Below are 17,443 nucleotides of genomic sequence, written 5' to 3'. Positions count from 1 at the left end.
GCAGAGACTTTAAGTGCGTTTTCCATTTTGTTTTTTGTAGTTAAAAAAGCAAGCCTAGTTCAGCACCTCACCTTGGTTTAATGGGTGCTAATGGCGTTGCTACCTGGGTCAGTGGGCCAACCCTGCATGTAATGAAATGAGACCAGTGTTAGGGGGCCCTTAATTCCTTGATTCAGGCCTCTACCTTGAGTGGCGAGTCGATACCATCAAGGTCGGCCCTCCACGGGTAACAATGCTTCATCACAGCTCTGTCCCATCGCTTCTCCTAGCGTGCATAATTAGTGTTATCCGTGCAGCTACACAGTATAACCTTCTATACTTTCGAGGTAGTATTTAACTTGACCGTTAGGGGGCAGCAAACGCCTAGTTTAGAAATCGTGTTTGTTCAGCAACTTGTCCATTTGATAAAGAAGTATGTTTTCCAGTTTCCAGGTGTTTCTGTTCGCTTTTAGTCCCATGTTTTTAAGCTTTCCTGTGATTTATGTAAACAAAGACCCACATTTAGCCTCACATTTAGCCTGACCTGCATCACCTTGGCTGTTCCTGTACACATGGCAACGCCTAGTAATAATGATGATAACAACAGCCGGTTTTTACTTTTTAGGTACCACTTCATGCCAGAGTCCTCCCACTTTTAAGCACCGAAATAAAAGATGCTAATATTTCCCAACTCAATGTCACTTAGAAGACTGTTCATGCAGTCCTGTTGTTCCATTACCAGGCAGCTGACAATGCAGCTCTTTCTACCCTGTGACCGTGTAGTGAGACATGTAAACAGCTGTGCTGATAAACTACAAACCAGGCTATCCCTCCGCCAGGGAAAGGGGGAGAGAGTAGTTAGAACATCTGGATTCGTGCATCAGAAGCTTGAGAATCCTTCGGAAGTCCCAGAGGGAGTGAGTTAGAATCGGGCTTCAGAAGCTTGAGAATCCTTAGGAAGTCCCGGAGGGAGTGAGTTAGAATCGGGCCTTAGAAGCTTGAGAACCCTTTGGGCGTCCAAGAGGGAGTGAGTTAGAATCGGGCTTCAGAAGCTTGAGAATCCTTAGGAAGTCCCGGAGGGAGTGAGTTAGAATCGTGCTTCAAAAGCTTGAGAATCCTCAGGAAGTCCCAGAGGGAGTTAGCTAGAATCGGGCCTCAGAAGCTTGAGAATCCTTAGGACGTCCCGGAGGGAGTGAGTTATAACCGGGCTTCAGAAGCTTGAGAATCCTTAGGACGTCCCGGAGGGAGTGAGTTAGAATCGGGCTTCAGAAGCTTGAGAACCCTTTGGGCGTCCCAGGGGGAGTGAGTTATAATCGGGCTTCAGAAGCTTGAGAATCCTTAGGACGTACCGGAGGCAGTGAGTTAGAATCGTGCTTCAAAAGCTTGAGAATCCTTAGGACGTCCCGGAGGGAGTGAGTTAGAATCGGGCTGCAGAAGCTTGAGAATCCTTAGGAAATCCCAGAGGAAGTTAGTTAGAATCGGGCTTCAGAAGCTTGAGAATCCTTAGGAAGTCCTGGAGGGAGTGAGTTAGAATCGGGCTTCAGAAGCTTGAGACTCCTTAGGAAGTCCCGGAGGAAGTTAGTTAGAATCCGGCTTCAGAATCTTGTGAATCCTTAGTAAGTCCCAGAGGGAGTTACTTAGAATCGGGGTTCAGAAGCTTGAGAATCCTTAGGGCGTCCCAGAGGGAGGGAGTTAGAATCGGGCTTCAGAAGCTTCAGAATCCTTAGGAAGTCCCGGAGAGAGTGAGTTAGAATCGGGGTTCAGAAGCTTGAGAATCCTTAGGAAGTCCCAGAGGGAGTTAGTTATAATCGGGCTTCAGAAGCCTGAGAATCCTTAGGAAGTGCAGTAGGGAGTTAGTTATAATCGGGCTTCAGAATCTTGAGAATCCTTAGGACGTCCCAGAGGGAGTGAGTTAGAATCGGGCTTCAGAAGCTTGAGAATCCTTAGGAAGTCCCGGAGAGAATGAGTTAGAATCAGGGTTCAGAAGCTTGAGAATCTTTAGGAAGTCCCAGAGGGAGTTAGTTATAATCGGGCTTCAGAAGCCTGAGAATCCTTAGGAGGTCCAGTAGGGAGTTAGTTATAATCGGGCTTCAGAATCTTGAGAATCCTTAGGAAGTCCAGGGGGGAGTTAATTAGAATCGGGCTTCAGAAGCTTGAGAATCCTTAGTAAGTCCCAGAGGGAGTTACTTAGAATCGGGGTTCAGAAGCTTGAGAATCCTTAGGGCGTCCCAGAGGGAGGGAGTTAGAATCGGGCTTCAGAAGCTTCAGCATCCTTAGGAAGTCCCGGAGAGAGTGAGTTAGAATCGGGGTTCAGAAGCTTGAGAATCCTTAGGAAGTCCCAGAGGGAGTTAGTTATAATCGGGCTTCAGAAGCCTGAGAATCCTTAGGAAGTGCAGTAGGGAGTTAGTTATAATCGGGCTTCAGAATCTTGAGAATCCTTAGGACGTCCCAGAGGGAGTGAGTTAGAATCGGGCTTCAGAAGCTTGAGAATCCTTAGGAAGTCCCGGAGAGAGTGAGTTAGAATCAGGGTTCAGAAGCTTGAGAATCTTTAGGAAGTCCCAGAGGGAGTTAGTTATAATCGGGCTTCAGAAGCCTGAGAATCCTTAGGAGGTCCAGTAGGGAGTTAGTTATAATCGGGCTTCAGAATCTTGAGAATCCTTAGGAAGTCCAGGGGGGAGTTAATTAGAATCGGGCTTCAGAAGCTTGAGAATCCTTAGGAAGTCCCAGTGGGAGTTAGCTAGAATCGGGCTTCAGAAGCTTGAGAATCCTTAGGAAGTCCCAGAGGGAGTGAGTTAGAATCGGGCTTCAGAAGCTTGAGAATCCTTAGGAAGTCCCAGAGGGAGTGAGTTAGAATCGGGCTTTGGAAGCTTGAGAATCCTTAGGAAGTCCCGGAGGGAGTGAGTTAGAATCGTGCTTCAAAAGCTTGAGAATCCTTAGGACGTCCCGGAGGGAGTGAGTTAGAATCGGGCTTCAGAAGCTTGAGAATCCTTAGGAAGTCCCAGAGGGAGTGAGTTAGAATCGGGCTTCAGAAGCTTGAGAATCCTTAGGAAGTCCCGGAGGGAGTGAGTTAGATAAGGCTTCAGCCTTTGGGCCCTTCCTTGGAGCAAAGGTTGGAACCAGACAGTAGCGATTGTCTGGCATTAGCGATCACCGGGAATAATGTGGGGGTTACGGTGGAGGGAGCACCATAGAGACTCAAGAAGCTTTAGGGACAACCTTAGTTGGACCAACCCTATCATCCCAAATTACTTTTTTACCTGAGTTTTAATGAAATCTTGAAACACATTTCATTATTGGGGGTCTGTGGATGCATGAGGCCATCTGTGACATCTGGTAATCTGACATGCAAAAAGGGGTTTGCTTTAATATTCAAATGTTCTTTTTTAAATATATGTGGACATGTGCTGGAGTTGCTGTGGCGTTCAGTAAAGCAAGAGTGGGGTGCACAGACACGTGTGTGTGTGTGCGTGCTTGCGTGCGTGCGTGCGCGCGCGCACGCGCAGCAAAGCAGGATTGGGGAGCATCATGCATAAGTACAAGCTGGATGTTAGTGCCAAACAATTACTATAAGCAAGGGACTGTATCACACAATTGCTTGCTCTGTTTACATGCCTTTAAATGGCATGCAAAAAACCCAATGTAAAGCAGGAGAATTTTCTGGCTCGCATTACTTTTTATTCGCACACTTGTAGGCTTCCATTCAGCTACAATGATATTCTTTTGGATGTATACATTGTTGAGATACTATAGTATGTAAACTTTCCAAGTAAACTCTTTACACAGTATTGTAATTCTGTAGGGCAAAACTTAAATATTTATACTCACTAGATCTTGGAAAGGTATGTGGTCAAGTACCTTAATTGCAGAATGGGTTAGAAACCTGGCTTCACTGTTTAACCAAAATATGTTGACCTGGGCAAATTTAATTTCACCTTACCTCATCTATACAAATTGGGTGTCCCCTTATGGGGTAGATATCATTCTATTAAAAAAGCCTCCCTTACAATGGGTTAGATTTGATGTTTTAAGGACAAATTGGTGCCCCCTTTTGTTCCTCTGTTGGTGGCCCCCAAGCTCTTAGCTAGAATTACGCTAGTATAGCACCGGCCCTGCCTTAATACCATGGCACTTGATTTGACAAGGGGTATATGTCCTCATCACCCAGCTAGTGCACCAGGGATTCTAGTGTAGCAGACTGACTGCAGTAGAAGCCACATTGAATTCCTCACTTGCTGCTGCCAGTGGCTGGAGGTGCACGGGCGGAGCTTCGCTCCACAGGAGAATGAGTGGATCCCTTCGCAGTGACCTGTTGAGCTATTTTGTGTGGTCCTGTGCCTCCCTTGCTGCTGCAGCTGCATGGGCCGGGCGGAGCTTCGCTCCACAGGAGAATGAGTGGATCCCTTTGCAGTGACCTGTTGAGCTATTTTGTGTGGTCTTGTGCCTCTCTTGCTGTTGCAGCTGCATGGGCCGGGCGGAGCTTCGCTCCACAGGAGAATGAGTGGATCCCTTTGCAGTGACCTGTTGAGCTATTTTGTGTGGTCTTGTGCCTCCCTTGCTGCTGCAGCTGCATGGGCCGGGCGGAGCTCTGCTCCACAGGAGAATGAGTGGATCCCTTTGCAGTGACCTGTTGAGCTATTTTGTGTGGTCTTGTGCCTCCCTTGCTGCTGCAGCTGCATGGGCTGGGCGGAGCTTCGCTCCACAGGAGAATGGGTGGATCCCTTCCCAGTGACCTGTTGAGCTATTTTGTGTGGTCTTGTGCCTCCCTTGCTGCTGCAGCTGCATGGGCCGGGCGGAGCTTCGCTCCACAGGAGAATGAGTGGATCCCTTCGCAGTGACCTGTTGAGCTATTTTGTGTGGTCTTGTGCCTCCCTTGCTGCTGCAGCTGCATGGGCCGGGCAGAGCTCTGCTCCACAGGAGAATGGGTGGATCCCTTCACAGTGACCTGTTGAGCTATTTTGTGTGGTCTTGTGCCTCCCTTGCTGCTGCAGCTGCATGGGCCGGGCAGAGCTCTGCTCCACAGGAGAATGGGTGGATCCCTTCACAGTGACCTGTTGAGCTATTTTGTGTGGTCTTGTGCCTCCCTTGCTGCTGCAGCTGCATGGGCCGGGCAGAGCTCTGCTCCACAGGAGAATGGGTGGATCCCTTCGCAGTGACCTGTTGAGCTATTTTGTGTGGTCTTGTGCCTCCCTTGCTGCTGCAGCTGCATGGGCCGGGCGGAGCTTCGCTCCACAGGAGAATGGGTGGATCCCTTCGCAGTGACCTGTTGAGCTATTTTGTGTGGTCTTGTGCCTCCCTTGCTGCTGCAGCTGCATGGGCCGGGCGGAGCTTCGCTCCACAGGAGAATGGGTGGATCCCTTCCCAGTGACCTGTTGAGCTATTTTGTGTGGTCTTGTGCCTCCCTTGCTGCTGCAGCTGCATGGGCTGGGCGGAGCTTCGCTCCACAGGAGAATGAGTGGATCCCTTCGCAGTGACCTGTTGAGCTATTTTGTGTGGTCTTGTGCCTCCCTTGCTGCTGCAGCTGCATGGGCCGGGCGGAGCTTCGCTCCACAGGAGAATGGGTGGATCCCTTCCCAGTGACCTGTTGAGCTATTTTGTGTGGTCTTGTGCCTCCCTTGCTGCTGCAGCTGCATGGGCTGGGCGGAGCTTCGCTCCACAGGAGAATGAGTGGATCCCTTCGCAGTGACCTGTTGAGCTATTTTGTGTGGTCTTGTGCCTCCCTTGCTGCTGCAGCTGCATGGGCTGGGCGGAGCTTCGCTCCACAGGAGAATGGGTGGATCCCTTCGCAGTGACCTGTTGAGCTATTTTGTGTGGTCTTGTGCCTCCCTTGCTGCTGCAGCTGCATGGGCCGGGCGGAGCTCCGCTCCACAGGAGAATGGGTGGATCCCTTCGCAGTGACCTGTTGAGCTATTTTGTGTGGTCTTGTGCCTCCCTTGCTGCTGCAGCTGCATGGGCCGGGCGGAGCTCCGCTCCACAGGAGAATGAGTGGATCCCCTCGCAGTGACCTGTTGAGCTATTTTGTGTGGTCTTGTGCCTCCCTTGCTGCTGCAGCTGCATGGGCCGGGCGGAGCTCCGCTCCATAGGAGAATGGGTGGATCCCTTCGCAGTGACCTGTTGAGCTATTTTGTGTGGTCTTGTGCCTCCCTTGCTGCTGCAGCTGCATGGGCTGGGCGGAGCTTCGCTCCACAGGAGAATGGGTGGATCCCTTCCCAGTGACCTGTTGAGCTATTTTGTGTGGTCTTGTGCCTCCCTTGCTGCTGCAGCTGCATGGGCCGGGCGGAGCTCCGCTCCACAGGAGAATGAGTGGATCCCTTCGCAGTGACCTATTGAGCTATTTTGTGTGTTTTGTGCCTCTCTTGCTGCTGCAGCTGCATGGGCCGGGCGGAGATTTGCTCCACAGGAGAATGAGTGGATCCCTTCGCAGTGACCTGTTGAGCTACGCTGTGTGGTCTTGTGCCTCCCTTGCTGCTGCAGCTGCATGGACTGGGCGGAGCTCCGCTCCACAGGAGAATGAGTGTTTTCAGACTGGCTTTTTTGCCTTGTTATTCTATATTATGCAATGTGTGTGGTTCTCTTTCAGGTTAGTTATGCCAGGCACACATTGCGGGTCCACAATGTGTAGTCCGTTGCTTTTCCTCCTGATTTCCTACCGACCCCACAAAGACACCTCAACAGCGGTGTTGCTCAGCCTTGCATGGGGTTATGGTATGATGCAGTTGTACATGCGCCAGTAACTAGCAACTGCTAATGGCAATCGCAGCATCCACATGCTGGCTGGCTCTAATGCAAAGGTGCATTTCCTCTTTAAATGGTATGTTTATGGGCAATGGCAGTGTCCGGAAGTGCTTTAAAGTGCAGCATTTGGTGCTAATATCACGCTAGCCCCCCCACCCCCCCCAACATTCCTTCGGGTGAACTGGATGGGGGCCCCATAGAAGTAATGTGTCCCTCTCCCTCCACTTTTAAAAGCATTAGCCCACCCACGCCCTCCCCCATGTTTTGGTCTAGTTGCCCACCTGCACCACACCACACCTGTAGCCTCTCCTGCAGTGCTGGGGCTTTCACGTGTATCCTCTGTTAGTGCACCCCAGTCCTGAACATGCAGCACCCAGGATTGACTAGCCATTTCTGAGGGCACTGTGGAGATTCCCCAGTAGGCCTCTGCAGCCTGGCCTCTTTTGTGTGGTGATGTGCATGGAAACATGAGCAGCATCCTCTGCAGTGCTAGTCCAGTCTTAGGGCCCATGTAAACACCTCTACCTGTTCTTCTGCACCTGGTTCCTGCACCCCCTTCTATAACCCACTTCTCTTTGGCATTTCCCATCCTGCAGGTGGCCAGCGCTGTGAATAGCGCCACAAAGAACTCCCTGGTCCTAATTGATGAGTTTGGCAAAGGAACCAACACGGTAAGTAGCAGTTGTGATGTTCCTCCTGTTGCACAATAGGTAGACATATAATGTATGTAGTGGTGCCAAGGGGCAAGAGAAGGTCTACACCATTCAGGGGCTGATCAATGATACACAAGTGAAATTGGGCCACAAGAACCAGAGTATGCAAGCATGATTGCACCATTTGCCCCCTTGTCCTACAAGTGGCATTGCCAGCCACCCATAGGCGATGGTTGGTCTTGTCCGTAGATGGGATTTTAAAGGCCGGGTCTCAAGATGGAAGCCGTGAGTTGAGGCTCCAACCTGGTATTGCAATTCCAGTGTAACACCCATGTTTTGGATTTGCAATGGGCAAGCTGGGCAGCAGAGGCTTAAAGACAGGTTTCCTGAACAAGAAGCCAGAAATACTATTCAAATCATACTGGTAGGTCCAAAAGGCTTAATGAACAAACCCGGGGCAGTACCTTCACCGCCTCACCTGTTTGGCTTCCCTTCTGCCTATGCCTCTAAGTTCAAGAATTTAGGATGCGACTGGCAGTCCGATGGGGGCTGTAATCTTCAAATCAGTGCCACGATTCAATCTATATATTATATACCCCTCCCCCGGCGACTGCAGTCAGGTCTCCCATTCTTGGCTTCTGCGGGTGTCCCAGTGGTGGTAGATTCTCTGGTGAACTCAAAGCGGCATCATGTGAATGCTACTCTAATAGGCTTCCCCAAATATCAACTTCACCAACTACAAGTGGCCCAGAATGAGGTAGTCAGACTGATATTCAGGGCGTTGAGGCTTACTTCTGCGTCACACCGTGGAATCTCATTACACTGGCTGGCTGTGAGTTAACAAGCTGACTTTAAAGTCTTTGCCTAATGTGCACATGTGTGAATGGACAAGCCCCCTTGTGCCTTGTTAACAGGAGTTCTCTTTGCCAGCCTACGAGATCACTTAGCTCTGAGGAAAGAACATTATTAAGATACCCTCAACCCACGACGTTCAAAGAGGGGATAGGCATTGGTTTTTTGATTGTCAATGGACCTACATTGTGGAATTCATTGCCCTGGGAACTAAGGAACATCACTTCCCTACTTCTGTTGCGTGAATGTCTAAACACCTACAGTTTCCAATGATCCACCTAGGCCTGTTTCATTCCTACATGTCTCATGCTGATTATTTTCAAGATCAGCGCTTAAATGCAGTTCAGTCTGCCAAGAGCTCGGTACCCATAAAACCCATCACATAAAACCCATCATCTCCCTAATAAAAAAGTGGGAGGGTAGGGGAATGTCAGCTGGGCTAAAGCCAGGACCCTTCGGCAATGGAATGGTTAGAGAGATGGGGCATCAAGAAGACCAGTGGGGGAGGGGAGTTAACAGCAAATCTTCCATTATACAAAACAATTGGAATTTCAAATAACAGGCCACGACCGACCATGACAGCGAAAGAGTGGAGTGATATTGGAGACTACATGACCCTCATGCATCGAATACTCATTCTATTCCTTTAGACATTGGACATATTTCTGGAGAGACCTTTTCCTTATGGGTAAATCCACATCCCAACTGGAAGTAGGCACTAGCTTAGGAAACACAGCTGTATCTGACCATGCTCCAGTAGCCACACTGTCGCGACAGGTAAGAGAGTGCAAAAGTCATTTGGATACTCTGTCCATTCCAGCCGCAGAGTAACAAACAGATAGAACTGTTGGGAAAGGAAATACCCGTCTTACTCGCAGCTAACGACGACGGCCTGAAACACGCGCAGACTCCGGGAAAGTCTGAAGGCTTGGATATGAGGACGTTAAAACAGTGAATACTCTGCGAAAGTAGAAGCTTGATGCTGAAAAATTGAGGATTCTCCCACAAAAATTCAGAAGTGCCCGTCAAGCAGAAAACTGGTCGGGGGTGGAGAAGTGTCAGCTTTATGATTAGAAAGCTCAAGACTCAGATTTGAACTCAATAAGATGTACCTGCAGAATCCCTGATGTGTCAGAAACAGAAATATTGGGAAGAAGGAGAAAAGAGGGGTCTGCTTCTAGCACGTCTTTGCTATCAAGGGCAGCGATACAGAAGTCCCGGCCATTGCTAATGAGATTAGAAAAGCTTTTGCAGACTACTACTAATTTGTTCAAAGCTCAAGAGTAGCCACAAACAGATGGCGGGGAATATTTGAATACGCTAAATATACCCCGGAAATCATATTCGCAAAGAGCATTTACGACTGCCAGGATTGGCCCAGAATGGGTGAGGAGGTTATGGTGCTTAGGTCATGGACCTCCCCTGGCCTTGAGGCTTGACAGTAAGTAGATCTTTAGAAAACATATCTTGCTGAATTGACTCCTGTCACGCAGCGAGACAGTAGAAACAGAAGAACTGCAAACATTGAAAACCACGCGAACCATTGTAATATGAAATCCCAGCAGAGATCCACCGGCATGCCTCAACTGTAGACCTATACAGCTAATACACGTGGATTACAAGCTTCTTAAGATCTGGGCAATGATCTGCAATGAGTAGCACACCTGGACCAAGTATTCTCCCTAAAAGGTCGACAAGAGGTCAACATCATATGTCAGGTCCTTAACATAAAAGATTTGTCACACCGCAATCAGATCTAAACACTTGTCATCATCCTTGAGGCCAAAACGTTATTTGATGTGGTTTTGTGGAGCTTCCTGATTATGCCCCAACACAAATTAACTTTGAAAAACGTTTCTGCAAAAAACAGGCTTCAATGCAAAAATAAACTACTTCTGTCTCCTCTCAAGAACCCAGTTTGTGATGTCAAGACTTCCAGCCGTTCTTGACGAGGACCATCATACATGTACACACGCCCACTAGATATCAGCTAATTCTTCCTCTCCCGTCCCAGTGTAAGATGCCAGCTTTTGAAAGAGAAAAATCAGACTTTTTGGAAACATTTGCTAATAGAATCTGCGTGGCATTGTGAGTAGAAACCCACTGAACCAAACTTCTCAAACCCCTCAAATGCCAGAGGAATTAAACATCTGTACCACAACTCAGACTGTTTTGTTTCAGCTCCATATTTAGGTTTTGTTGGCCGATGTTTGCTCTCCAGGTTCAGTCCCCCCTTTGACACCAGTGATAAAGTATAGAACAGTCCCCTGGGTGGAAGACCAAATAATTCTTTATTTTCAAGACCATTGGATCTAGGCCTTCAGCAGACATAAGTCGTAATGGGGGCAACATTAATTGAAACTATGTCCACCAAGTTCAAGTGATCGAAAGCATAATTGAGAGCCTTTCGTTGTGATGCGTTCGGGGACTTGATGGTCTAGACTATGCCCTTTTAAAGATGAACCCTAGGATGTGGGCTAACATGCCACACAGATTATTCAAAGCCATTCGTGTGACTGGCTCTCCTCCATCGAGCTGGGGAGACAGTATCATTGTGTCAGTGCATAAAAGAGGGCAGCGCAGCTATCCCAAGGACTATAGATGCACCTGCTAGGATCTTTGCTCATGTCCTGCTCTTGGAATTAAATACCTGGGTAGAAGGTTATCATATTATGGCCTGTAACCAGCCCGGATTCTGTAAAGGGGCCAGCACCCTGGGCAATGTATTGGCACTTGTACCTATAGTGGAACTGGCCTGGCAGATTCAACAACTTGTCTACTGGCATTTATCGATGAGTAGCCCCGCCTTCGATTCTGCGAAGAGAGAACTTTTATGGCAGAAGTTCCAGGGCTGGAACATCCCAGCTGGCACAACACTCCCTATACCAATACCAGGGACAGAGTAAGACTTACACAAACAGGTATGGGCACTGATTCCACACCTGCCTATGTTGGTCTTAGACAGTGCTGCATTCTGGCCCCTACTTAGATTAATTTGTATCTTGCCGATCTTTCCACGGCTTTGATCTCTGAGAAAGTCTATCCGCCTGGATTAGGGAACACGCGTGTTCAATGACTGTGTTATGCAGATGATCCTGTCCTCATGGATTGCGTCCCGGAGGGGCTACAGCAACAACTCAATCTTCTTCACTCTTACGCTAAAACAAATGGGCGAAACATCAACACTGATTATTGTCTTTCATACTGGCAGCAGACCATGCAATACATTAATCTGGAGTCTGGATCAACATCCAGTCGAAATGATTTCACATTTGGCTTATTTAGTGGTGGTAGTCCATAAACATTTCCAAACTGCCTGCTGTTCAAGACTACATGTGAATGAAGGTTAATATAGAAGAGTCATTTAAAATCTTTAGAGCAAGGCAACACATAAGCAGAGCCTTAAGAACATGTATACTTTTTCGGCTGAGTTGGCTTCGGGCACCAATGAAGCCATTTGTGATCTCTTCTTCATGGGCAATAATATCAGTTTGACACATAATCTTACCAAATGTTGGTGAATTGTTAAGCTTATATTGGATAAAGATCTGAATCCTTGTTTTATTTGTTGGTGAGTAGTTTTTATTTCTCTTTCATTTTTTTATTGAAGGTTTGCATTGGTCTCATTACATCTACAAAATGTCATATTGACTGTATTATACGAATAACTAAGGAGTTTCATGGCATGGTCAGCAGTCAATGAGTTACCGTGAACATCCACTTTCCTCGAGGAACTTGGTACAAATATCATATAATGACTTAAATATGTCTTCCATTAAGCCCTCGTGAGTGAAGGGCGAGTGCATTTTTGCAGCGGCTGTTTGGCGTTTGCGTGACTAATTCTCAGTCACTGCTGTTCCTCGACGCTCTGCATTCCTGGTTGCCGTGGAGCAAGTCGGCGTGCGGCGTGGATCTAGCCCCGCCCCCTCCAGGTGGAATTCTACAAAATCAAGACCCAAGCGCCCTCGCGGCGTTAAGCCCTCGTGAGTGAAGGGCGAGTGCATTTTTGCAGCGGCTGTTTGGCGTTTGCGTGACTAATTCTCAGTCACTGCTGTTCCTCGACGCTCTGCATTCCTGGTTGCCGTGGAGCAAGTCGGCGTGCGGCGTGGATCTAGCCCCGCCCCCTCCAGGTGGAATTCTACAAAATCAAGACCCAAGCGCCCTCGCGGCGTTAAGCCCTCGTGAGTGAAGGGCGAGTGCATTTTTGCAGCGGCTGTTTGGCTGTTTGCTGGTTCGCTGGTACGCCGCTGGAACATGGTCGACATCCCAAAGGTAGCGGCGCCCTCTCCGGCTCGTGGCCCTCAGACAAGACTCAATACATTACAACAGCGACAAATGTTGAACCCCTGGACTGCCATGCCAGGCAAAATCAAGACTTGTGCAAAGGTAAGCAAGCAAGTTGTCGACCTAATTGCACCTGTTGTTTCTCACAATATAACCGCTCAAGTACATCTTGCAGCAAACCATGACTCTGTCCTCGGTGATTCAATTCCCTCAACTACCGATACCCCATTGAGTAATACGCTCAGTGATGTAATCCAAGAAAAGGTATTACGCTTAATACCGCAACTCTCTCTCGCAAATTTAAATCCAGCCCCGCCTGTGGAGGAAGGCCCGGACGATGCACTCCCCTCTATGCAAATTGTTTCTTGCGACATCCCCCTTTTTCCTTTCGATTTAACGGATGCGGAAATCATGTGTGCAGATACTTTAGTCCAGGAACAACCATCTACTGCTCCTTCTCTTGCCCCGTCTCGAGCTGTGAAATCGAACGAAGTTATCCTTTCGACAAAACATGCAGAAGATATTGAAGCGTCATCTTCCATCATACTTTGTCCACAGAATTCTGCTCTTCATCTTGAAGGTCCACGTGCAAAAGACGACTCAATTCAAGAGTCAAGAATGCTCTCACAAGCTTCTGCCTCCAATATTCACTGGATGCCACAGCTAGATCCACGTCGTGACACAATTATTTCGATAAACTCTAACTGTGCAGACTCATTCACTTCCAGCTCTGGCTCTGCCCGCTCATCTCAATATGAGTGTCCGGAGAGGCCCAATGCTCCTCATATAAGCCACACTCCTAAAGTGCCTCCAAAAACCTTTCCTACCAACAGTTCCGATGCATCTCTGCAAACTCCCCTGATGAAGGACACCTCCAGTTTAACAGTGCGGATCCCAGCACTGAACCTGAGTGGTCAGCCCTCGGAGCCTGACATTAGTGCACTCTCAGTTCCGGCACGTCAGTCGACGCAGTTTTCGCCTCAGAAGGGTCAGCAAAAGAAATCTCATATACCGCAACAAGCGGGCACCTATTTAGATGGGAAATTGAGTAAAAAAAGAGTGAGTGCTAGTACGACTCCTGTGTCTTTACCTGCACTCCACACTCCAACCAAGGACTTATCACATAACTCAAGCCTTGCCAATGAATCCTGCAAAACCCCAAGCTCAAAATCCAGTCTATCAGTTGCCGCTGCAATTCAAATCCACAATAACGTGCTTGCTGCTTCCTCGCAAGCAATGATTCCTTTTGTAAAACTGTATGAGTCTATAAATGAAACCATTCGTGATCAAGGAGCGATGCTATTGAACCTAATGTCAAAACTTGAAAGAATTGATAACTTCATCACATTTTCAAAAGATCAAATGCAAGCTGAAGAAGGCTTGAGAGTTCGTTGGCAATCGCATATCAGCAAGGTCATCTCATCTAATCAAAAAAGGAATGAAACCCGGTCAACAGATCTTAAGGATTCAACTGCAGATATAGCCATTAACCCTTCACCACCTACCACAATCGGAAAAGCTAATGTGTGTAAGGACACTTGTTCATTGGCTAAGAATATTCATTTGATGCCTCCTTCTTTGGCTGTAAGCTCACAGAATTCTGACTCAAAAGACGCAGCAAATATTTCTATATCCAGTGCACGTACAGCAAATTCAAGCACAAATGTCTTGGCAAAGGTAATCCCACAACCTTCATTCGATGCAAGTCAACCTTTACCAGAAAGTGAGTCAACTGTAGTTATCGACGCAGGCCCTCTAAAGGACATGGACTCCTCAAAGCCTCCAGCGGTTCAATTAGCTCCACTTAATAATCCATTTTCATCATTCGGCATTTTCTCAGGTCCAGCCAAAACAGGTGATCTGGGTATGGTGCCAAAAAGGAATGTTGGCACGCAGAATGCAAAATCCACAGTCCCTTTGAGAAAGGGAAAAAACATGACATCATGCCCTAATCCAAAGCAAGGCATACATTCAACCACCAAAAGCTTCATCAGGAACTTATCCACTCCACCAAGAGTAGGCCTATTTAAGCGTAACATGAAATCTTGCACTGAAAATGTACAGACACACCGCATTGGCCATCCCTCTTCCTTGAAACTTGGAGTGAAGCGGCGGCGTATAATTTCGGAGGACCGTTCTTCTGCCGCATCAGTTAATTCTCCTTCGATTGACCTATGCGACTTGTCAACTTATTCGATCTCAGGTGATGACGAAAGGTCTAAATTGTGCGTCGAGGCAAACTTGCCTTCGCCTCAGCCTCCACGCCATAAGTCTTTTCCGGCTAAGAGTGTTATATCCAATCGGCGAAATGCTGAGCTTTCTTATGGGCGGTGTGCGACGGAAGGAGGGCTTGCCGATTCTGCCCCAACGAGTCTTAGTCTCAACCCAAAACTAACGCTAAATCAGCGCAAACTGCAGCTCACTGCTAATTTCAAGGATGCTGAGAAAAGTTCCCGGCAAACATCAAAAAGTAATCATAAATTGAGATTACAAAACATTCTGGGTGATGACGAGTTAAATTTGAACCGGTCTAATGTGCTAAGGTTGTTCAAACACATTCCTCCTCTGTGGCTGATTGTCACTGAGGACATCCAAATAGTTGAATATGTAACAGAGCAATGCTCTGATTCCGTTCTGTTACACATCGCTTCATGGGGAGTTCGTAATACTCTATTGAAAGCTGCAGACGACCTCTTGATGTTTGGCTTCGAAATTTCAAGTGAACCTGAGACTGACATCGTAAATAATTCCGATAAGAAGTCCGACAAGCAACTGCTCGCTAAACAAGTTGAAGACGTTGCAAACTTCAGAAAACATCTAACTACAGTAGGTACCCACGGCCACATAAAGCCCCAAAAGAAGAACTATGTGAGCCGTTCGAGAGTACATGCTCAAGTTTAGCCATGATTGACAACAGCGGAGGCTCCTCATTCAATTCTCTCTTGGAACACTCGAGGGTTTTGCCACTTATTTAATGACTTTGAATTTCCTCTCGAAAAGGTGTTTGCCATCTGTTTACAGGAGACTTGGTTGTCTGAGGCCCCCCTGAGAGATGGCTTTACTACCTTAATCAATCCAGCCATCAAAAATGCCCATGGGCGCTCAAGCGCAGGACTTATAACTATGGTTCGCCTGTCACAAAACTGGTCCACACCAGAAGCATTTAATCCCAATTCTTTTGTTCAAGGTACACTTATGCACGCAATGTACGACAATGCTGACTTAAGAAGGACATCGCTTCTAATCATAAACTGCTACTGGAATGCGGCTAATATCAGCTCGAAGGTACTCATAGATGCTGTATGCTCTCTAATGGATAACGCAATTTTAAAACACAGCAATTTAACAATTATTTGCTGCGGAGACTTAAATTGCACCTGGTTTAAATATGCTCCAAAGGACCAGACTTACCATCTGATTCCCAAAGATCAGATTGGAGTCAGAGCTCAACAATGGTCAAAGGCAATGAAAATACGTGATTGTATAATGGTTAATGGTGCAGTCAAAGGTGATAATCCTGCACATCCAACTTGGCATAGAGAGCACCTACATAGTATCATCGATTATTTTTGGATTTCAAGAGTGTTTGAGCCAAAGATCAACTCACTGCATGTCCACCACATGTCCAATAGCGACCATAGACTGTTAAACCTTGAATGTCTCTTGTCAACTGCCATTCCTACAGATTTATACAACTTGCCCGTCGAAACAAACAGGAGCGGCAATCGGCTGCGGATTAGTCTTAATCAGATTGGCTGCTTAACTGACAAGCTTATGAGATTGCCTATTGGGATAGATTACACACCCCTTCTATCGATACATACAACCGATCCTAATGGTTCGAAAATACAACAAAAAAGTCACAAACATCTATTCTGCAAGTTCTTGCATGAGAAAAAACAAGAGCTAAGAAGAGACTTGAGATGTCAAAAAAAAAAAAACAGAAACATATCAAAGCAAAAATTATCAGTGGAAGTGAGAAATAGACGCACGCTGTTTAGAAATTGGGTAACTTCCAATCGTATGATAATAGAACAAGACCGTGCCGAATTAATGATGAAATATATGCTGACAAAAAACACACGCGAAATATGGCAAATTTTAAACATAGGCCAGGCAAACAGCATGAATTCGACACAGAACATCATTTCAGCTGACGTCTGGTGCGAACATTTCTCTAAAGTTTTTAACAGCCAAACTTTTGAACCTGAACTACAGTCTAGATCCAAAGGTGAGCCATGGAACACAGAAATGTCGCTTGATGACATAACCCACGCTATTAAATTACTAAAGAACTCGCGTGCAGCTGGCCCAGATTTGATCAGTAACGTAATGCTAAAAAAAAACATGCAGCAATGGGCGCTTTTCATTGAATGTCTGTTCAAGAATATCACCAAACATAAATCATTGCCTGAGTCTTGGTTAACTGCAATTGTTGTTCCCATCCACAAAAAGGGGCGTTGGGATTCTCCTGAAAACTATCGCCCGATCGCCCTACTTGATTCGATCGGTAAAATCTTCGGATCAAATCTAAGATCAAAATTGGCAACCTGGGCTTGTGAGGTTGGCATTTTAGATGACCGTCAAACTGGTTTCTCAAAGGGCGTTGGCGTCGATGTAAACATCTCAATATTAACCATCCTGAAATTAGAAGCCTTAAAAGCAAATACCAAGCTACATCTGGCCTTCATTGACATGAAGCAAGCCTTTGATGGTATAAATCGTAATCTGCTGTGGCTAAAATTATTAAGATGAAATGTCCAGTTGGTATACTCAATCCTATCATGGCCCTACATTCTAATACTTCAATTCGAGTACGTTTAAATAAGGCTGGGGAACTATCCGATAAAATCACAACAACAAGAGGTGTAAAGCAAGGGTGCCCATTGGCAGCTGATCTGTTTAAATTATTTTTAGCAGATCTACAGCCCCACTTAGATCAA

The 17,443-nt window shown here is 47.0% G+C and overlaps 1 protein-coding gene across 2 annotated transcripts in view; it reads left to right on the top strand.

Moving 5' to 3' along the window:
• MSH5 (mutS homolog 5) overlaps window positions 1-17,443 on the top strand; it is a 402,336-nt gene that overhangs the window by 359,105 nt on the left and 25,788 nt on the right. For both annotated transcript variants that reach the window (XM_069635150.1, XM_069635151.1), the window contains one exon: window positions 7,308-7,382. In XM_069635150.1, the coding sequence (XP_069491251.1) occupies window positions 7,308-7,382 (75 nt within the window). The remainder of the gene's footprint in view (window positions 1-7,307; window positions 7,383-17,443) is intronic.

The sequence above is a fragment of the Ambystoma mexicanum genome, chromosome 13 (genome assembly GCF_040938575.1).
Source record: "Ambystoma mexicanum isolate Mex_15411 chromosome 13, UKY_AmexF1_1, whole genome shotgun sequence".
Classification (NCBI taxonomy): domain Eukaryota; kingdom Metazoa; phylum Chordata; class Amphibia; order Caudata; family Ambystomatidae; genus Ambystoma; species Ambystoma mexicanum.
This window is presented reverse-complemented; position numbering and strand designations above follow the sequence as displayed.